General features: G+C 36.6%; 1 protein-coding gene across 3 annotated transcripts in view; it reads left to right on the top strand.

Annotated features, from left to right (window-relative positions):
• Positions 1-23,976, top strand: part of LOC115224437 (TLC domain-containing protein 2) — a 58,426-nt gene that overhangs the window by 23,115 nt on the left and 11,335 nt on the right. The window contains exons 2-6 of one of the 3 annotated variants that reach the window (XR_005003846.1): positions 1-2; positions 13,689-13,771; positions 17,887-18,058; positions 21,159-21,420; positions 21,585-21,630. The exon at positions 1-2 is cut by the window's left edge and continues 81 nt beyond it. Coding sequence is in view for 1 of the 3 variants with exons in the window: in XM_029795339.2 (XP_029651199.1) it covers positions 1-2; positions 13,689-13,771; positions 17,887-18,058; positions 21,159-21,370 (469 nt within the window). In the remaining 2 variants the exon portion in view is untranslated. Of the gene's footprint in view, positions 3-13,688; positions 13,772-17,886; positions 18,059-21,158; positions 21,516-21,584; positions 21,631-22,377; positions 23,289-23,976 lie in introns of those variants that run through there. The other 2 variants (XR_005003845.1, XM_029795339.2) reach the window with 2 other exon arrangements.

Here is a 23,976-nt window from a genome sequence, read left to right as displayed (position 1 = left end):
AGGTTAGTATAATCTCTGCTTATCTCCTCTTCTCTTCCTCCACCACGCAAACATGCACACACATGCACACAAACACAAACACACACACTCACATTCACTTTTGTTTGGCCTTTCAATAATTAGTAATTTTCTCTTTTATAATTAATATATTTCCTATACTACTACTACTACTACTACTACTACTACTGCTTTTCTAATGAATGTAATGCACTAAGTTGGCCAAAGCAATGTCGTCTTACATTAAGCAAAGGATTTTGTTTATTTGTATATTTAGTTGTTTTGTTTCACATCTTTTATTCGTTAACAATATCATCGTTAATTACAAGTTTCTAAGAAGCCAATCAGTGGTTCACTGCTCTTAAAAACGGTGCTGCAAGTGACTATGTGTTTTAGTCTGACTCACTAATTTGTTAGCAATTTCTTGTCGATGTATGTTTTCCACCAATAAACATATGTTAACCCTTCGTTACCAACCCGGTTGAAACCACCTCTGGCTCTGAGTACAAATGTCTTGTTTTCAAAAGTTTTGAACTAAAATCTTCCACCAAACCTTAGTCACAATTTATGTTCCTAACACTAGCTTGATGATAACTAAATTATTTTACTAAATTCTTTGTTGTATTTAAAATTAATTTAAAGAAACACAGAGCATGTCAACAGAAATATGGTAACAAAAGGGTTAACATCACCATGATATTTTTAACCCTTTTGTTAACAACCCAGTTAAAACTGGCTCTGGCTCTGAGTACAAATGTCTTGTTTTCAAAAGTTTTGAACTAAAATCTTCCACCAAACCTTAGTCACAATTTATGTTCCTAATACTAGCTGAATGATGACTAAGTTATTTTACTAAGTTCTTTGTTATATTTAAAATTAATTGAAAGAAACACAGAGCATCTCAACAGAAATATGGTTACAGAAGGGTTAACCTTTTTGATACCAACCTGCCTGAAACCACCTCTGGCTCTGTAGTACAAATGTCTTGTTTCCATAGGTTTTGAATTAAAATCTTCCACCAAACCTTAGTCACAATTTATGTTCCTAACATTAGCTGAATGATAACTAAGTCATTTTACTAAATTCTTTGTTATATCTAAAATAATTGGAAGAAGCAGAGAACATCTCAGAATAAATACAGTAACGAAAGGGTTAATGACCAAAAGAGAAAGAGTTATGTAATTTCGTTCATTAGCTCACAGCTCTTTTTGCTACTGGTACATGGTATCCAGCTATGAGTATTGGTCTACATTCTCATAGCTTATACACTCACATACATGTAGAGAGAGAGAGATAGATACAATGGTACAAAGAAACATAATCACTGTATCAATCTTTACGATAGAAATTCAGATTAATTTCTTTAGTAATTTTAGAAGATGAATGTTGCAATGGGATGGTTGTAGTCATTTGTAGAAATTTTTACAAATAGAATACTGAAATGATACCATTAAACTACCAGTTGAAAATTGAAATGGAATGCTTATTGTAATTTTTGCAGAACAGAACTTCTGAAATAAAACTGGGTTTATATTTTGCTTGTGCTGGTACAGATGATGTTGGTCACTTACTAAATATTGGTAGATTGCCTCAATTGAGTTGGTTTCTCATTAATAAAACACTCATGGACAGAATATTTAAAAGGAATTATAGTGGGAAGTAGGTGGTATTAGTGGAAGGGATATGTCACTAGTGCAACCAAGTTTTATTTGTTTATTTGCATCATTGTCTCCATATCTGCTCACCGGGATTCTCTTTATGGTCACTCTTTACCCTGTGGATTCGGTCCTCAGTAAAGCTTTCAGAATGTAGGTTCCAATCATTTGAATGCTACTAAGTGTTTACTATATTGAGAATCTCAGGATCTCATCTGTTGACTCTCTCTCTCTCTCTCAATATATATATATATATAAAATGAAGACATGTGGTGTAGACAACAAACAGATGTATTAGTTTAATGCTTGGAAGTGAAAAAGTCTTTAACGTTTCGAGCCTATGCTCTTCCACAGAAAGAAACAAGGAGAGAAAATAAAGAATCTGTAGTGGCTAGCGATATATATATATATATATATATATATATATATATATATATATATATATATATATCATCATCATCGGCATCATCATAATCATCATTCAACATCTGTTGTCCATGCTGGCATGGGTTGGACGGTTTGACTGGGTTGGTACGCCGAAGGCTGTGCCAGGCTCCAGTCTATTTTGGCATGGTTTTCTATGGCTAGATGCCTTTCCTAACATCAACCAGTCCAAAAGTGTAATGGGTGCTTGTATGTGCCACCGGCAAAGGTGCCATTTGCATGACACTAGTGTCTGTCATGACTGCAATTTTGCTTTATGGGTGTTCTTCTCAAGCATGACATATTGCCAAAGGTCTTGGTCATTGCTGCCATGAAACCCAGCACTTGAAAGGAACTCAACCACTTTACCTGTAGAGAGGAGAGAGTGAGAGACAGACAGATAGATGACAGTAAAGGGGAGAAAAAGGGAATTAGAGAAGGATGGGAGAGAAAACAGTATAGAGTATAGACATCTACCTCTGTTCTGTTCCAGTCTCACCAGATAAGGGTACACACCATAGAAAGACAGAATGGACTAAGCGGGACAGGAGGATACAAATGAGCTGGAGAATTGCTAACAAAGGATACTAAAATAAGAACAATAATCCTTTCTACTATAGGCACAAGGCCTGAAATTTTGAGGGAAGGGGCAAGTCAGTTAGATCAACCCCAGTACTCAACTAGTACTTAATTTATTGACCCTGAAAGGATGAAAGGTAAAGTTGACCTTGGTGGAATTTGAACTCCGAACGTAGTGGCAGATGAAAAAATAAGAACAATAATTATAAAGCTGAAGTGAAGACCAATTATACAGTGATTATGTGGTTTATTGGCAAAAATATGACCATCTACAAATAGAACAATATATTTGTTTATATTAAAATATAAAAATATATGTTTATATTTCCTGTAAAGAATAAATCTTGTAACTGTGTTCTTTCGAAAGGCAGTGGAATAATTAATCCAGATGGTGACAGGAAGAGAATCTGGTGGTAAAATATAGTCTCAATTACAGGGCTTCATCCGACTCATTCAGGCATGGAAAAATAGACATAAAACAAATGGCTGGAGAGGTGATTGTCCTGAAATGGACTTGAGGTCAAATTCTAGTCTGTTAAATAAGTAAGTAGGACCTCGACCTCATTGTAATGAGGTCCTTGAGAGGAAGGCTCCAGGTCCAAATTCTTGAATGGCTGCTGCTGCTGCTGATTTTTGCTATGTGTCTTCCCACCCCTGTCCCAGTGCAATATTAGAGGCTGTGGTAAATTATCATAGTAAGTAGGGTCTTGACAATAGGGAACCATTGGCTAGCAATAGTTTGTTGTTGTTGATGGTGGTGGTGGTGGTGGTAGTGGTGGTGGTGATGGTAGTAGTGGTGGTGATAGTGGTAGTAGTGGTGGTAGGGTTGCAGTATTGGTGGTTGTCATCGTGGTGGCGGTGGTGGTTGTGATGATGGTGACAATGGTAGTGGTGGTGGTGGTGGTAGCAGCCGCAGCAGCAGAAACATATTAGCAGTCAATCTACACAACAACACAATACCCTTGAGGATTAAGAAGAAAGAAAAAAATAGAAAACATAAAAACAAACAAAACAAATAAAGCAAAACAAAAAAAAAACTACTTCTACTATAAGCCATTCCTGCATTGTTGGTAAATTAATTAACTTTAGGTGGTGGGGTGGGCGGGGTGGGGTGCCGTGGGCAAGTGTTTTATCAGTCTGATTGAGTTTCATAGAACCATGTTGGTGGTAGTGGGAGTTGTAGTTTGGCCCTGGATCAGCCCTAATCCAGCAAGAACTATGAGTAAATATGTTGCTTAAGTTAATCTGTCTCCCTTTATGTCTTTCTTTTTGTTTTGTTTTGTTTTAGTTTTTATCATTTTCCTTTAAGTATTGGTGCAAGCATATTGCTGTGTAGTTAAGAAACTTGCTTTCAACCATGTGATTTCTGGCTCGGTCCCACTGTGTGGTACCCTTGAGCAATTATAGCTCCAGGCCAACCAGAGCTTTGTGAGTGAATTTGGTTTGGGGAAATTGTGTGGAAGCTCATTGCTTCCCAACCACAAGGTTCCCGGTTCAGTCCCACTATGCATATATATATATATATATATATATATATATAATCCAAATAAGCAACAAGGATATCCAGAGGTAATGCAGTACGATCGTTTCATGCGACTCCATTTAATTGAACAATGCAAATATTACATCAATTTAAAATGTAGAACAATCTTCAGCTGCATAAAAATATAGAATTTAGTTAAATTTGAAGGATTCATTTGTATAGTTTTTCTATTAACCAAAATCACAAAGAGGATAAGTAGATAGACAAGGAACATGTTTTATCAACAACATCATAGTTGTAACTGAAATTTTTTTCAAAGGAAGACACTGCTTCTCATTGATTATATTTATTATTCAGATTCACTAAATTTGGTACATTAATGTAGTTTTCTGAGCTGCACCAGATCATGGTGCAGCCTACTGGGTTGCCAGTCCTCAATCAAACCGTCCAACCCATGCCAGCATGGCAAACAGACGTTAAACAATGATGATGACAATGATGAGTGCTGAGTGCTGCCATTAGCATATTTGTTAATTTTGTAATGTATTGAGGGCAACTCATAAGAAGTTTACAAGAGTTTACCTGCAATGTTCAGAAAATGCCATTTGTTTCATTTCGTTTATGGTGTATCAACTACACTGTTGCCTTACAAACCATTTCTAAGCTGACAGACGTTCTTCCATAGAAGTAGATGCCATCTGTTAATGTTTGGTTATATTATTCTGCCGACAATGTCTCTCTGTCTGTCCATCTCTCTCACTCTCTCTACAAAACTAGACTTGTTACTAGGCACAGAAGAGTCTTACATACATACATACATACACACACACACATGCACACACACACACACACACACGCATACACACACACAGAGTTTCAAGCTACAAGTTATTGAATATGCCAAACAGCATGGCAACTGGTCAACTGAGCGACAGCAAGGACCGACCATCACCATTACCACCACCACCACCACCACCATCTCTGCAACTGGAAAATTGATTTGTGACTGGTGAAAGCATGGAGGCAGCCTTAAGGACAATAGGAATGATAAATAATGGGTTTCAGTATAAAGAAGCAAAATTCTCACAACTAAAGAAAGGCCTAAAATTATAGACATACAAAAGCCTTGTAAGTGAACTTATTAGATGGTCACTGAAATAAGCTCATTACGCGTGCATATATATATGTGTGTGTGTGTGTGTGTGTGTGTATATATATATATAAGCACTCACTGTGCATTGAATGAGAAAAATAGTGTAATATCGGGGCATATAATCCTTCAATGGACAAAAGTATGGTTTACCATATGCTCCATTATTAGACTATTTATCTTGGTCAATCCATGGTGATCGCTTATTAGCTTTAAGCTTATAAAAAAGATATTATTTTTATTATTTTTTCCAGAAGTGTAAAATTCAGCACCGTTTACCAAATAACTGCATATACTCTTTACTCTCTTTTACTTGTTTCAGTCTTTTGACTGCAGCCATGCTGGAGCACCGCCTTTAGACGAGCAAATCGACCCCGGGACTTATTCTTTGTAAGCCCAGTACTTATTCTATCGGTCTCTTTTGCCGAACCGCTAAGTGACGGGGACGTAAACACACCAGCATCGGTTGTCAAGTAATGCTAGGGGGACAAACACAGACACACAAACATATACACTTATATATATATACATATATACGACAGGCTTCTTTCAGTTTCCGTCTACCAAATCCACTCACAAGGCATTGGTCGGCCCAGGGCTATAGCAGAAGACACTTGCCCAAGATGCCACACAGTGGGACTGAACCCGGAACCATGTGGTTGGTTAGCAAGCTACTTACCACACAGTCACTCTTGCGCCTATGTATGTATGTAAAATAATAGTAAAGTTTCTTCCCAAGTCATGTGGTCTCATGGGGCTGGTTTCCTGATTTCTATCGTGTTTTTTTCACCTGGACTGGACACTGGTGTATTCCCCACCTGGATTGGATACTGGTCTGTTGCAGGACTACTCAGTTTTGCATCCCTGTAATATAGTGTCGGAATTACAGCAAAAACACTGACACCATCCAACCCATGGAAAGCGGACGTTAAACGACGACGATGATGATGATGACAGTTATCGATATAGGAAACAATAGGCAAAACTTTTAAAGTAAATAATGTCAGTAATGTGATCCATTAGTGTTAAAGGTGGATATTTTCATGACAACTGTAGTGACCCAGAATCCGGTAAATGTGGTTATGGTCTAGAAATTGGTATCTTTATAAACATTTTATTAGACAAGCTATGAACTAAACATAGACTCTTCAGCTATATGTGTATATATATATATATATATATCATGTCATCATCATTTAACATCCACTTTCCATGCTGGCATGGGTTGGACAATTTGACTGATGACTGGCAAGCCAGATGGCTACAGCAGGCTCATACATATGTATACATATATGTACATATATATGCATATATGTACATATATATACATATATGTACATAAATACATGTATATATGTACATATATGTGTGTGTGTGTGTATATATATATATATATTATATATATATATATATATATGTATATGTATATTTATGTATGTATATATTTATGTATGTATATATTTATGTATGTATATATGTATATATGTATGTATGTATATATGTATATATATATATATATGTATATATATACATACACACGTATATATATATATATGTATGTGTATATATATGTATATATACATACACACCCATATATATATATATATATATATATATATATATATATAGTCCAGGATATGTGCCTCCTTTTTCCACAGGTAACCTAATTTAGGTATATGACAGGTATGCGTCTGTGTGTAACCAACCATGCCAGTCTCTCACAAATGAGTCTATGTTTGTAGCATGTATCGGGAATTTGTGAAATGTTTTAGGTGTCTATGTATTTGTGCACTGACATAGAAACACTCTCGCCACTCTCACCTTTCACCGTGACCTAGTAGAATGTTCAAGAGAGAGAAAGAGCTGCTTCAACATGGGGTGGGGGGAATCATACTCATTTTCTGCTGGGTAAACTGAAGCAATAGGAAATGTAGAGCCTCCTTCAAGGATACAACACACCACTGGGCCAGAATTAAACCTACAACTCGATCCTTGGGTCTTAGCTTTACATGAGCCCAACACCCTAACCACTACACCATGAAATGGCCAAATAGTTAAGGAGTTTGTTTTGCCATCACAAAGCCCCAGGTTCACTTCTACTGTGTGGTTGTAGGTAGTTAGATAAATAGACAGGTTGATATTGAGGTATATATATTATATATATATATATATATATATATATAGTCCAGGATATGTGCCTCCTTTTTCCACAGGTAACCTAATTTAGGTATATGACAGGTATGCGTCTGTGTGTAACCAACCATGCCAGTCTCTCACAAATGAGTCTATGTTTGTAGCATGTATCGGGAATTTGTGAAATGTTTTAGGTGTCTATGTATTTGTGCACTGACATAGAAACACTCTCGCCACTCTCACCTTTCACCGTGACCTAGTAGAATGTTCAAGAGAGAGAAAGAGCTGCTTCAACATGGGGTGGGGGGAATCATACTCATTTTCTGCTGGGTAAACTGAAGCAATAGGAAATGTAGAGCCTCCTTCAAGGATACAACACACCACTGGGCCAGAATTAAACCTACAACTCGATCCTTGGGTCTTAGCTTTACATGAGCCCAACACCCTAACCACTACCCATGAAATGGCCAAATAGTTAAGGAGTTTGTTTTGCCATCACAAAGCCCCAGGTTCACTTCTACTGTGTGGTTGTAGGTAGTTAGATAAATAGACAGGTTGATATTGAGGTATATATATATATTATATATATATATATATATATATATATATTATATATATATATATTATATATATATATATATATATATCAAATGAAATAAAATGCAAAACAGGACACAAAGGATGCATTTCATTTTATTTCATTTGATACATATTTCCTCTCACCTATGCTACTAGCTGGCATATACAGGTGCTTACATTTATCAAGTATTCACCCTGAATTTATATATATATTATTCTTTCTTTTTCTTTTATTCTTTTACTTGTTTCAGTCATTTGACTGTGGCCATGCTGGAGCACCGCCTTTAGTCGAGCAAATCGACCCCGGGACTTATTCTTTTGTAAGCCCAGTACTTATTCTATCGATCTCTTTTTGCCGAACCGCTAAGTGACGGGGACGTAAACACACCAGCATCGGTTGTCAAGCAATGCTAGGGGGACAAACACAGACATACACATACATACATATATATATATACGACAGGCTTCTTTCAGTTTCCATCTACCAAATCCACTCACAAGGCATTGGTCGGCCCGGGGCTATAGCAGAAGACACTTGCCCAAGATGCCACGCAGTGGGACTGAACCCGGAACCATGTGGTTGGTAAGCAAGCTACTTACCACACAGCCACTCCTGCGCCTATATATATATATATAATGGAGAAATTCTACAAAATGTATAGATAGAATATGAGAATGTGTCAAAACATGTGTTGTACCCAATAAAATCTATTACTCTTCATATATAGATTGTGTAGAGAATTATTAAGCTAAAACTTACTTGGAAGAGGATGCGTGGCATTCAATCATTTAATAATATAAATAATTAATTTAATTAATTCTATTCAACAATGAATTTGCTTGATTTTTAAATCGCTGTACGAAACAATCATCTGCATGAATTAAAATTCTCTTATATATTATAACACTTTCTCTTCTCCATTTTTATCAAAATTGTTGAGAGAACTGAAGCATATTCTTCAGGCACAAGCTACATACCATAACGAACTAAAGGAATTGAATAATAGAAGAAACATGAAAAAATTGAGAAAGTGAAAAACAGAAACTAAAGTGTAAAAAATGAAAAGTAAAAAGAGCTATCCTCCTTAGACCTTAAATGATAAAGCTGGTAAGATATCAAGTCAGTCAGGTATAGGTGGAATTTTCCAATTCTTCACAATATATTTATACATATGGATGCAACCACTGAAAATTTCTGACCTGGTGTTCAATAGAGAGTTAAGGATCTTAGATCTGAACAGGATCTGTGCTCTTTCAGCCAAACAAAGTCTACATTTATTTGGTCTATTTGCATAAGGTATGGATTTCTCAGTTACTTTCCATTTAATCACATGCAATGTTTTGTTACATAGCTAACCAGCTTTGTAGGTTTACTTTTGTCCCTATGACAGAAGGAGGCTATGTGATTGGCATAGTAATTTATAAATTCACCTTCACATAATCCAGTATAGGTCTTTTTATCAGGTGTATTATTATTTAAGGTTATAGTAACTTCTGTAACCAAAGGTGGCAAACTGGCAGAAACGTTAGCACACTGGGCGAAATGCTTAATGGTATTTCATCTGCCGCTACGTTCTGAGTTCAAATTCCGCCGAGGTCGACTTTGCCTTTCATCCTTTCGGGGTCAATTAAATAAGCACCAGTTATGCAGTGGGGTCGATATAATCGACTTAATCTGTTTGCCTGTCCTTGTCTGTCCCCTCTGTTTGTAGCCCCTTGTGGGCAGTAAAGAAATAAGTAACTTCTGCCTCATACAAGATAGATTTAGTCATACATTGTTAGTCAAGTGGACAGGATCCTGGGTCGTGATAGTTGCAACTGAATTTAGGCTCTCAGTATTCACCATGTGTAATGATACTCTTCATATTGGGGCAGCAGCTATATGATAATTTCACAGAACACCTATTAAATATTTTCCTGTATCTATGAATGGGTGGAAAGTGTTTGTCCGGAAGTCCCTATGTGGTTTGCGCTTGAAAAATATGTTTGAGTTTTTTCAACATATGAAACTATTGTTGGGCTTTAGTGAAACATGTACAATGGTGAATAAATAATAGCAAAAAGTTTCCAATTTCCTGTTTTGTCATATATGGAAGCACTCCGTCGGTTACGACGACGAGGGTTCCGGTTGATCCGATCAACGGAACAACCTGCTCGTGAAATTAACGTGTAAGTGGCTGAGCACTCCACAGACACATGTACCCTTAACGTAGTTCTCGGGGATATTCAGCGTGACACAGAGAGTGACAAGGCCGGCCCTTTGAAATACAGGTACAACAGAAACAGGAAGTAAGAGTGAGAGAAAGTTATGATGAAAGAGTACAGCAGGGATGACCACCATCCCTGCCGGAGCCTCGTGGAGCTTTAGGTGTTTTCACTCAATAAACACTCACAACGCCCGATCTGGGAATCGAAACCGCGATCCTACGACCGCGAGTCCGCTGCCCTAACTACGGGGCCATTGCGCCTCCGTCTTTGTCATATATGTGTGTGTGTGTGAGTTGTAGTAGTAGAAATAATAGTAGTGATATCAGTGCTAAGCTGTGAATAGGAACAAACAAATTTTAGGTTTGTTAAAATATGTTTGTGCATAGTTTAACTTCTAAAGTCAAATTCACTGCAGTTACCATGTAAAGTTGGTTTGTTCTTCATCACTGCTTAGTGTTGATTCTACTGCATTTATTTTGACCGGGCAGTTTGCAAGCGCAACTCAGTCACTGATGTTGACTGTTGTAGGATAACGAAATCTATCATCAGAATCTGTCCAGGGTTATCTCTCTTTGGTATCTGCTACTGAGGAGGGTTAAGGAGCCAGAAATGCATCTGAGAGTGTGCTGGGGGAAAGACACTTAGCAAATGTGCCTTTACACCTTTTACCATAAGTGAAATTTTTTTCTCTAAAGTAACTTCATTGAATTTTTCTTTAGAAGTTAAAATATGTCACAAATATATTTTAACTTCTAGAGTCAAATCCACTGCAGTTACAATGTAAAGTATTATTAAGGTGGTGTTCCAGTTTGAAACAAGAGAATATATACACACACACATGCACACATTCACACATACATATATACATACACATGTTATACATACCTAAATCTCTGTCCACCGATTTAACTATGTATTTGTGTATATATATTATGCTTATATGTATATATATTTCGATGTGTAGGTATATACATGTAAATGAAGTGTGTGTGTTTATATAGATATATGTGTTTGTATATAAGTATGCATAGTACATTTAATGTGATGAACTAAGAATAGATTTTAATCAATTTTAATTGTAAACTTAATGAGAAGAAACTTCATTAACGTTAATGAAAATTACTTTCAGACAGGGAAAGTTCATGCAATTTCAATTATCCTAAAATTTAAGGGTAATATGCAAGAATAGCTTGGCTTTGTCCATCAATGACAACTCCAGACATATTTCAATCATATCTGACTTTTTACCTGTCTTTACATTCTGAGCTCAAATTCTGCCGAGGTTAACTCTGTCTTTCATCTTTTGGGGGGTTGTTAAATTATGTACCAGTTGTGTACTGGGGTCAAACTAATCGACTGGCCTCCTCTCACAAAATTTCGGGCCTTGGGCCTAGAGTAGAAAAGAATCATATCTGACAAATTCAGCCAAGTGTGGTCAGCTGACATACATATGCACTTGTGTGTATATGTATATATATATATATATATGTGTGTGTGTGTGGTGTATGTATGTGTATATGTTTTTGTGTTTGTGTCCCCTCCCCAACATTGCTTGACAACCGATGCTGGTGTGTTTACGTCTCCATAACTTAGCAGTTTGGCAAAAGAGTCCAACAGAATAAGTACTAGGCTTACAAAGAATAAGTCCTGGGGTCAATTTGCTCGACTAAAGGCGGTGCTCCAGCATGGCCACAGTCAAATGACTGAAACAAATAAAATTTTTAAAAAATAAACCAATGATGATAGCTGTTATTGTCTTAATGGAACACTGTGTATCTTTGTAGCGCAGTCAATTTTGATTGGTTGTTAACAATTGCTATGTTTTGCAAAAGAATGGTGTACACACTAGTGTACTCACAAAGAAAATGAAAAAAGTCTCAAATGTCATTTACTTTTGGACAAAATTTTTCATAGCAGTTGTTGTGTCTGTTGAAAAAAAAAGACATTGTTTAAACAATCCTAAACTGATATCTTGGGTTTTTGGCATGTTTTGATATCTTGTAAACGTAACAGTATTTCAGTCAAACTCAAGCATATAAGTAATGAAATCTGTACTATGATAAAAGTATGACTAAGGGTGGAGTGGGGGTGGAGGGGGAGAGAACAATGTTTTAGTTAGAAACTGACATCTGACACCAATAGACTGATCTCGTCCTGGTTGTTTTGAAGCAGAAATCAGCTGAAGCCCTAAGAAACAGGCTGAAAATTCAAAGTCCAGATAGAACCAATGAGAAGCTGCCATTTTGAAATGTGTAGATTGTAAATAGGTCGGTGTAGTTATGTAAGATGTAGATGATAAATAAACTTATAATTGAAGAAACTGACTGTTGAACAGCCTAATAACTGCAACAAAGAAATAAATACCGTAAATCCTTGAGTATAATCTGCACTTTTTTCCCAAAATTTAAAGATCAAAATCCCTAGTGCATACTATATACGAGGTTAAAAATGAAAAATATTTTCTAAGCAATGTCCGAGTCTCTATTTGCTGTCCGGCAATGTATATTCAGACACATTTTGTGATGTTGGGCATGGAAATACCTTTAAGCTAAGCCTGAAAGCAATGAAATCATAAAAGAATCATCCATAATTTGCAATAAGCAACATTTATTAAACGTTATTACTGTTATTTCTTTATTTTCTGCAAACAAAATGCACAAAAAAGCTACACGTTTGCATTATGTTATATATACAGACAAAGGGATTATGTCGATTACATGCGTAACTGGTACTTAATTTATCAACCCTGAAAGGATGAAAGGCGAAGTCAACCTCAGCGGAATTTGAACTCAGAACATAACTGCATGGCACCCTGGGCAAGTGTCTTCTACTATAGCCTCGGGCTGACCAAAGCCTTGTGAGTGAATTTGATAGACGGAAACTGAAAGAAGCCCGTTGTATATATATATATATATATATATGTGTATGTATATGTTTGTGTGTCTGTGCTTGTTCCCCCAGCATTGCTTGACAACCAATGCTGGTGTGTTTACGTCCCCGTCACTTAGCAGTTTAGCAAGAGAGACTGATAGAATAAGTACTAGGCTTACAAAGAATAAGTCTTAGGGTCGATTTGCTCAACTAAAGGCGGTGCTCCAGCATGGCTGCAGTCAAATGACTGAAACAAATAAAAGAATAAAAGAATCTATCTCTTTATCTCTCTCTCTCTCTCTCTCTCTATATATATATATATATATATATATATATATATATATATATACACATGTATGTATGTATATTTATCAACACTGGAGAGGATAAATAGTTAAGTCAGCCACTGTGGGATGTGAATACGTGACAAAACTATTCTCCAGGACAACAAAGAGGTGTGGGTTCAAGTCCCATGTGTACAGGAAAACATGCTTTTTTTTTTCTGTCGAAAGCTATTTTGAACTAGTTTTAGTGTAATATTTTATTTCTGCCAAATTGAGAATTCTTACAATTTAAAAAAAATTTTTGCTTTCTTTGTTTTCTTCTTCAGGTTACTTCCTCCATGATATTGTAGATATGGTCGTATATGACTGGTCCCGAAAATCTTTAGAGCTTTTAATCCATCATGTTGTGGTAAGTAATTTAATATCACCGGAAAAAAAAAATAAAATGCTGTTTGATTTATGCTAGTGGCATTGAAAAGATTTGAACCTTGTTACTACCATTTCATTTATTACATCACATACAAACACACATGATAGATCGCTAGCCACTAAACCTTTTTCCTATTTTCTCTCCCTGTTTATTTCTGTGTTCTTTTCTCTGTTGAAGAGCATCGGCTCGAAATATAAAAGACTTTCTCTCTTCCCGAGCATTAAACTAATACATCTGTTTGTTGTTTACACACCGTCTTCGTTTTTTTTGTTTTTTTTTGTAAATTCTCACTATATACATATATATACATACATACACACATGCACATGCATATATATATACACACACACACACACATGTATATATATATGTATGTATGTATATGTTTTTATATATATATATGTATATGTTTTTATATATATATATGTATATGTTTTTATGTTTATATATATATATATATATATATATATATATATATATATATATATATGTATATATTTATGTATATGTATGTATGTATGTTTATATATATGTTTTTATATATATGTATGTTTATATATATATTTATATGTGTGTGTTTGTGGTGTGTGTGTGTGTGTATGTGTTTATATATGAATAAATGACAATGTGTCAATTCACACATTGCCTTACTATTTAAGTGCCCGATTCACTTGAATTCACTTAATTGTGATCTATTATATGTATGTGTGTGTATATATATATATATATATATAATAGAATTTTTATATGCTTAAAGCTTATAAGTGATTACCATGCAATGACTTCAGAAAATAGTCTTATAACTGGGTACATAAGCCCTTGACAGAAAAAAAAGTAGGTTGTCCCCCCCTCCCCGTACACGTTGAACTCAAACCCCAGCTCTTTGTTTTCACGACCAAGCGTGCTACACTTGTGCCTGCATACATTCATATTGTTTTAATGTCTATTTTCCCAAGCTCACACAGGTTGGGTGGAGTTAGTTAGAGGCAACTTTTTTACAGTTAGTTGCCCTTCTTGTCACTAGTTCTCTACCTGTTTCCAAGCAAGCTAATACTTCCCCAATAGCCAGACTTGTTTACACAAAAAATTAGAAGCGAATGACACTGCTTGTAGTACAGCAATGCTCATTTACAACTATCAAGACAAAATGATACATTCTCTCACTCACTCTCCTGTATATTTATATTTTTTCTCTCCTTGTTTCTTTCTGTGTTCCTTTCTGAGGAAGAGCGTAGGCTCAAAACATTAAAGATTTTTTACTTCCTGAGCATTAAACTAATACATCTGTTTGTTGTGTACACTACCTGTCTTCATCTTTTGTTGCTTTTTTTTTTTTGTGAATTCCCATATATATATATATATATATATATATATATATAGTATATATACACTCACGGAGTGGTTGGCGTTAGGAAGGGCATCCAGCCATAGAAACACTGCCAGATCAGACTGGGCCTGATGCAGCCTTCCGGATTCGCAGTCCCCAGTTGAACCATCCAACCCATGCTAGCATGGAAAGCGGACGCTAAATGATGATGATGATGATGATGATGATATATATATATATACAGATTCATTGAATATATATATATATATACAAATATATAATTGAAGAAATTGGAGTTGGGAAGAGGGTGTTCGCTTGGACATTTGTTTATTATTCGCTACAGTTGTTTCAACACAACATGGTTCTCCAAGAATACAGGTGTTTCATTATGCAACTGTTTGTTTGCATAATGAGGTCTAGTTGTGTTTCCTCAGGTGATATATACACAAGTGTTGTCTCCATTAGTTTAAAATCTTCAACTTCAAGGCCATCTTCTCTGTTTGCAGTAGTTTGAATTTGATTGTGAGTGAAATCTCCATGGTGCAAGCTGCGAGCGCACATCCTGGGTATGACATTAAACTGCATCTGGTGGTGAGGTTCCAGTTTGGAAGTTCTGGAGGTGTGGGGGGCGTGGAATATCCCCTTAATTCCCATTGCTCTCAGGTCTTTTCTAGCCTAGAATGGTAGTTCCTGTTAAATAGATTTCCCAAAGATAGAGGATAGTTTTCTTTATCTTTCAACTAAGATAAAGGCACAGGAGTGGCTGTGTGGTAAGTAGCTTATTTACCAACCACATGGTTCCGAGTTCAGTCCCACTGCGTGGCACCTTGGGCAAGTGTCTTCTACTATAGCCTCGGGCCAACCAAAGCCTTGTGAGTGGATTTGGTAGACGGAAACTGAAAGAAACCCGTTATATATATGTATATATATATGCATTTGTGTGTTTGTGTTTGTCCCCCAAGCATTGCTTGACAACCGATGCTGGTGTGTTTGTGTCCCCGTTACTTAGCGGTTCGGCAAAAGAGACCAATAGAATAAGTCCCAGAGTCAAGCTGTTCGATTAAAGGCAGTGCTCCAGCATGGCCGCAGTCAAATGACTGAAACAAGTAAAAGAGAGAGTAAAGCCATAAAGAAGGCAGTTTTTCTAGAAAAGAAAGTTAATCTGACATCTGTGCAAGTCATCATGCAATATTTGTCGTTGGAAAGGCGGCGAGCTGGCAGAAACGTTAGCATGCTGGGCGAAATGCTTAGTAGTATTTCATCTGCCATTACGTTCCGAGTTCAAATTCTGCCGAGGTCAACTTTGCCTTTCGTCCTTTCGGGGTCGATAAATTAAGTACCAGTTACGCACTGGGGTCGATGTAAGCAACTTAATCACTTTGTCTGTCCTTGTTTGTCCCCTCTGTGTTTAGCCCCTTGTGGGTAGTAAAGAAATAGGTATTTCGTTTAAGGCGGCGAGCTGGCAGAAACGTTAGCACGCCGGACGAAATGCTTAGCGGCATTTCGTCTGCTGCTACGTTCTGAGTTCAAATTCCGCCGAGGTCCACTTTGCCTTTCATCTTTTTGAGATCGATTAAATAAGTACAAGTTACACACTGGGGTCAATGTAATCGGCTTAATCTGTTTGTCTGTCCTTGTTTGTCCTCTCTGTGTTTAGCCTCTTGTGGGTAGTAAAGAAATAGGTATTTCATCTACCGTTACATTCTGAGTTCAAATTCCGCCGAGGTCGACTTTGCCTTTCATCCTTTTGGGGTCGATAAATTAAGTACCTGTTACGCACTGGGGTCGATGTAAGCGACTTAATCACTTTGTCTGTCCTTGTTTGTCCCCTCTATGTTTAGCTCCCTGTGGGCAATAAAGAAATAAATACTTGTCGTTGGAACCTACTTATAGCAACTGAGAGACTGGCCAAATGTTGTCAAAGCTTCTATGACTTAAATCCAGTGACAAACAGATGTCGCACTATTGTTCCATTTCTCGACTCATTTTGTGTTTTATAAAGTCATACACAGGATGTGCTCTCACAGTTTGCACCATGGAGAATTTCACCCACAATCAAATTCGAACTACTACTTATAAATGCATGGCAACACAATGAAGGCCAGAGTGACCTGAAATGGAAATTCCATGTAAGTCATTGTCTGGCCTGAAAAGACGAATGCATGAATGAATGTAAACCAGAACAATCAGGCTGAGTGTGAACTGATTATTATCCAATAAGATGATGCAAATATAACACACATACACACACACGCATGTACATACACACACAACTGACTCCTGTAGATTTTGTCTTTGCCAGAAGACATTATTCAACCTAGGGAATTTGTCTGAAACTGTGCAGTTGCAAAGCAAAATTCTTAACTGTACAATCTTGCTTATACATCATCATCATCATCATCATCATCATTTAACATCCATTTTCCATGCTGGCATGGGTTGGATGGTTCGACCGGGGTCTGGGAAGCCAGGAGGCTGCACCAGGCTCTAATCTTGATCTGGCAGTGTTTCTACAGCTGGATGCCCTTCCTAACGCCAACCACTCCGTGAGTGTAGTGGGTGCTTTTTACGTGCCACCGGCATGGAAGCCAGTCAAGGCAACGCTGGCATCAGCCACATTCGAATGGTGCTTTTTACGTGCCACCAGCACAAGTATCACAACTACAATTTCCATTTGATTTTTTATGTTAATGTACTTGATTCAATAAGTCTCCTCAAGCACAGCTTATACCTATCATTTAAAATTATTTCTTTATTTCTTTTTCAGATTCTAATTGCTTTCTCATTCCCTGTTCTAACATACAAAAGCGTCGGCTACATGCTTGTGGCGCTTCTAGTTGAGGTCAACTCCATCTTTCTTCACTTCCGCCAGTTACTGAGAATACATAAAGTTGATAAAAAGTCATCATTATACAGACTTACCAGCCTTCTTAATTTAGGTAAGTGTCTCAAAACAAAATAATTTCCTTCCAAAGCATAGTTTTGCATTTTCAAAACAAATAATGTAATTTTATGCAGATTATTCAACAAAGTCCGTAGTCCTTGAAGAGATTGTAATTAGCAATGAAAGAGATTTGACAAACATAAATAAAGCAAATTAATTAGTTGGATATTCAACCAATTGACTAATAATAAAGGAGTGAAATTGAACCAGTGTGTGTGTTAATTATAGGCATAGGAGTGGCTGTGTGGTAAGTAGCTTGATTACGAACCACATGGTTCCGGGTTCAGTCCCACTTGCGTGGCACCTTGGGCAAGTGTCTTCTACTATAGCCTCGGGCCGACCAAAGCCTTGTGAGTGGATTTGGTAGACGGAAACTGAAAGAAGCCCGTCGTATATATGTATATGTATGTGTGTGTATATGTTTGTGTGTCTATGTTTGTCCCCCCAACATCGCTTGACAACCGATGCTGGTGTGTTTACATCCCCGTAACTTAGCGGTTCGGCAAAAGAGATTGATAGAATAAGTACTAGGCTTACAAAGAATAAGTCCTGGGGTCGATTTGCTAAACTTAAGGCGGCGCTCCAGCATGGCCACAGCCAAATAACTGAAACAAGTAAAAGAGCATAATGACTCTCCCTAGACACAACAAGATAATTGTAAAATTGTATATTTATCTTATTGTTATATTTGGGGGGGAGGGTCACACACAAACTATGTATGTGGTCTTCCATTTTATTATCATCATTTTAGTTTCTTTGTCAAAGTTCTATATTCATCATCAGCATCATTGCTGTTGTTTGTATTCTTTTATTCTTTTACCTGTTTCAGTCATTTGACTTTGGCCATGCTGGAGCACTGCCTTTAGTTGCGAATAATTACGCAAGCAGTAAAAGAAATTATTTCAATGACATATCATTATTATCAATTCAGCTGGTAAAGGGAGACAACTTTAGAAATGTTTCAGTGTTATTAAATCTTGTCGGGAAAGTATATTTGCCAGCAAAGTAGTAGTTAGTGAATTACCAAGATGTACGAAGAGCAAATGTGTGTGTGGGGGGGGGGCATGCAGGATTAAGAAAAAAGCAAAACAAAAATTTAGATATTTCAAGCAACATACCCTCAACAATAATGCATCAGTGTGTGTATGTTTGTGTGTAGGTAATACATATATGGATGTATATATATATATACACTTGTTCTTCATTCTCAGAACCTTAAAGTAGTTCGGAACAACTGAATCTTAGTCAGTCAGTTGATGAGCTCCACTACCTCAAATGTTCTTAAAATTTAAATCCACATCTTTGTCTATGTATCTACCTTCTCTATAATATTGCCACTTGATATGAAAATTTTTGTATTAATGGAAGACCTCTATGATTGGCTGATGAGTACTCAGCATTTTAAAACTGTTGTAATACTTACAACATTTAATAAAATGATGTAGTACGAAACGATCGTACCAAATTACCAGAGTCATTCTTGTTGCTTATTTTGATTATAATCACCCCACGGATTTTTATGGATAACACCATACAGAATTCTGGTGCATCTAAATTTAGTACCATATTCATTGGAATCTAAATTTTTGCTATATATATATATATATATATATATACACACACACACACACACATATGCAGGCACAACCACTACCCTAAACCCACTACTGATACAAACTTCACTGCATTCATTATGAAAGCTACTGCTACCATCACTACCACTGTTTGCATTACAACTACTAATATCACCACCACCACTGTTTTCACTACTACTACTACTGATAGTGCTGCCACCACCACCACCACCTCTCCTTCTACCCACAGAATTTTATTGTAACTCTTTCCTGTGGGTGTGTTCTCCTTGTGTGAGTATAAAATTTCCTGTTTAATCCAGAGCTGTGTACAAACACCATGACAGTGGTTGGCAGTGAGCCACCCATGAGTGAACTACTAGTTATAAAGCTGAAATGAAGACCAAATACACAGTGCATGTGTTTAACCCTTTCATTAACAACCCAGTTAAAACCGGCTCTGGCTCTGTAGCACAAATGTCTTGTTTTCATAAGTTTTGAATTAAAATCTTCCACCAAACCTTAGTACAATTTATGTTCCTCGCACAAGCTTAATGATAACTAAGTTATTTTACTAACTCCTTTATTATATTTAAAATTAATTGAAAGAAACACAAAGCATCTCAACAGAAATATAGTAACAAAAAGCTTAACATCACCATCATATTTAACCCTTCTGATACCAACCTGGCTTAACCACCTCTGGCTCTGTCATACAAATGTCTTGTTTTCATAAGCTTTGAACTAAAATCTTCCACCAAACCTTAGTCACAATTTATGTTGCTAACACCAGCTTAATGAAAACTACGTTATTTTACTAAATTCTTTGTTAGATTGAAAATTAATTGAAAGAAACACAGAATATCTCAACAGAAATATGGTAGCAAAATGGTTAAGGCATTAACCCTTTTTATATCAACCCTGCTGGAACCAACTGTGGCTCTGTAGTTCAAATGTTTTGTTCTCAAAAGTTCTGAATTAAAATCTTCCACCAAACCTTAGTAACAATTTATATTCCTAACACTAGCTGAATGATAAAGAAAAGCTGGCAAACCAGATGGCTGCACCACCTTTAGTCGAGCAAATCGACCCCAGGACTTATTCCTTGGAAGCCTAGTACTTTATTCTATCAGTCTCTTTTGCCGAACCACTAAGTTACAGGGGACGTAAACACACCACCATCGGTTGTCATGCAATGTTGGCGGGACAAACACAGACACACAAACATATACATACACATACATATATATATATATATATATATATATATATACGACGGGTTTCTTTCAGTTTCCGTCTACCAAATCCACTCACAAGACTTTGGTCAGCCCGAGGCTATAGTGGAAGACACTTGCCCAAAGTGCCCCGCAGTGGGACTGAACCTGGAACCATGTGGTTGGTGAGCAAGCTACTTACCACACAGCCACTCCTGCGCTCAGGAGTGTTAAAAAAAAAGAGAAAAAAACGGAAAAAACATATTTGTTAATGTCATTTTATTTTCATGCTGTTGTTTTTCTGTTTCAGGTACCTTCATCATATTCCGTATTGCAGCGCTCTGCTGGATGACTCGGTGGATCGTCATCAACAAAACCCAAGTGCCGTTTTTCTTTTATGTCCTTGCAAACATCGGCCTAACCACGACCACTGTGATGAACATTGTCCTCTTCTATCGTTGTCTCAAAAGTGATTTTATTTGCCATGCCAATACATCCACCACAAACGTGAAGCTCGAATAGACATGCAGCTTCTTACACAAGAAATGATGATATATTGTTGTTGTTAATATCATCATCATCATCATCATCATATTATTATTATTATACCAAGGTCGACTTTACCTTTCATCCTTTTGGGGTCGATAAAATAAGTACCAGTCGAGCACTGGGGTCAATGTAATCAACTTAAATCCTCCTCTTAAATTGCTGGCCTTGTGCCAAAATTTGAAACCAATATCATCATCATCATCATCATTATTATTATTATTATTATTATTATTATTATTATTTTTATCTGCAATTTGGCAGAATTGTTACTGGGGTGAGCTGGCAGAAACATTAGCACGCCAGGCAAAATGCTCAGTGGTATTTCATCTGCTGCTACGTTCTGAGTTCAAATTTGCCTTTCATCCTTTCGGGGTCGATTAAATAAGTACCAGTTGCGTACTGGGGGTCGATCTAATTGACTGGCCTCCTCCCTCAAAATTCCGAGCCCTGTGCCTAGAGTAGAAAGAGAAAAAAAATTATTATAATTATTATTATTATTATTATTATTATTATTATCATTATTATTATTAAGGCAGTGGGCTAGCAGAATAGTTAGCAGGCCAGGTGAAATGCATAGTGGCATTTCATCTGTCTTTAGGGTTCTGAGTTCAAATTCTGCCAAGGTCAACTTTGTTTTTCATCCTTTCAGGATGAAACTAAGTACCAGTGTAATCAACTAGTCCCCTCTCCACCCCTAAATTTCTGGCCTTGTGCCTTTAGTAGAAAGGATTATTGTTATTATTACTATTATTATTATTATTATTATTTTCAAATTCTGCTGAGTTTGACTTAAATTTTCCATCCTTTTGGGATCAATAAGATAAGTACCAGTTGAATACTGGGGTCAATATAATCAACTAGTTCCTTCTGCCAAAATCTCAGGCCTTGTGCCTTTAGTAGAAAAGATTATTATTATTATAATCATCACCATCATCATTATTATTATTTTCATTTTTATTATTATTATCATCATTATTATTATTATTATTATTATTATTATTATTATTATTCAAATCTAGCCAAGATCATTTTTGCCTTTTTTGCTTGCAAGCTCAAGAAAATAAGTACCAGTCAAATATTGGGGACTGATTTAATCAACTCCATCCACTCCCTTATTGTTGCATAGCTGGTAGAGCATCGGAAAAAAGTGCATTGTGATATTTCTTCCAATTCTTTATTTTCTGAATTCAGCTTCTGCCAAGGGCAAGTATTGTTGTCCATAGCATTGACAATTCCCCCCCTCTCCTCAAAATTGCTGGCTTTGTGGCTAAGTCAAACGCCAATATTATTTAAAGGTAGCAAGCAAGCTGGCAGAGTTGATAGTGCTAGAGTTGCAGTATTTGTTCTGCTTTTTTTTAACCTTCTGAGATTCAATTCCCACTGGGGTTGACTTTGATTTTTACCCCTCAAATGTCAATAAAATAAATTACCAATCAAGAACTGATGTTGGTAGTATCGACCAACTTGCACCCTTCGAAGTTGCTAGCCTTGTGCCTAAGTTATACTTTGCCTTCCATCCTTTCAGGGTCAATAAAATAATCACCAATCAAGTACTGGGGTTGATGTAATCAACTTCCACCTCCCTTCAGAGGAGGTGCCAAAATTTCAAACCTTTATTATTATTATTATTAAAACACTATGGCTGAAATACGTTGCAGTCACACGATTAGTTGAAGGTTAAAACGAAGAGAAAGAGGAAGAAGGAAGTGTTAACAACATGAGGTAGGAGAAAGTAATAGTTATTATGCTAAGATGTTGTTGAGTGGTTGGTTCAAGATGCTTAGTGGCATTTCATCCATCATTACATTCCGAGTTCAAATTCTGCCGAGGTCAGCTTTACCTTTTTTCCTTTTGGAGGTCAATAAATTAAGTACTCGTTGAGTACTGGGGTCAGTGTAATCAACTTACTCCCTCCCGCTAAATTTCAGGCCTTGTGCCTTTAGTAGTAAGGATTATTATTATTATTATTATTATTGTTGTTGTTCTAAAGGTGGTGAGCTGGCAGAATCATTAGCATGCTGGGCAAAATGCTTTGTGGCATTTCATCCATCTTTACATTCTGCGTTCAAATTCCACCAAAGTCAACTTTTCCTTTCATCCCTTTTGTTTTGATAAAATAAGTACGATTTGAGAACTGAGGTTGATGTAATTGACTTATCTCTCTCCTGAAATTGCAGGCCTTGTGCCAAAATTCGAAACTATTATTATTGTTATATTATTATTATTATTATTATTAAGGTGGCAAGCTGGCAGAATTGTTAAGCACACTGGCAAATTGCTTGACATTTTGTCTGTCTTTATGTTCTGAGTTCATATTCCATCATGTTCACACTGCCTTTCATCTTTTGGGGTTTGATGAAATAAGCACCAGTCAAGCATTGGGGTCAATTTAATCAACTAGTCCTCTCCTTTAAAATTCCAGGCCTTGTGCCTTCAAAGAAATTAATATTGATTATCCTCCCTACACACACACTCCCTATCTCAGGCGCCAAACTAATTTCAGATGAAGTGTGTGTATAAATGTGTAGGATGAGAAGGTAAAGATGTCTAAATTTATTCCACTATCACTGGAACTTTAT

The sequence above is a fragment of the Octopus sinensis genome, linkage group LG25 (genome assembly GCF_006345805.1).
Source record: "Octopus sinensis linkage group LG25, ASM634580v1, whole genome shotgun sequence".
In the NCBI taxonomy this organism is placed as follows: Eukaryota; Metazoa; Mollusca; class Cephalopoda; order Octopoda; family Octopodidae; genus Octopus; species Octopus sinensis.
This window is presented reverse-complemented; position numbering and strand designations above follow the sequence as displayed.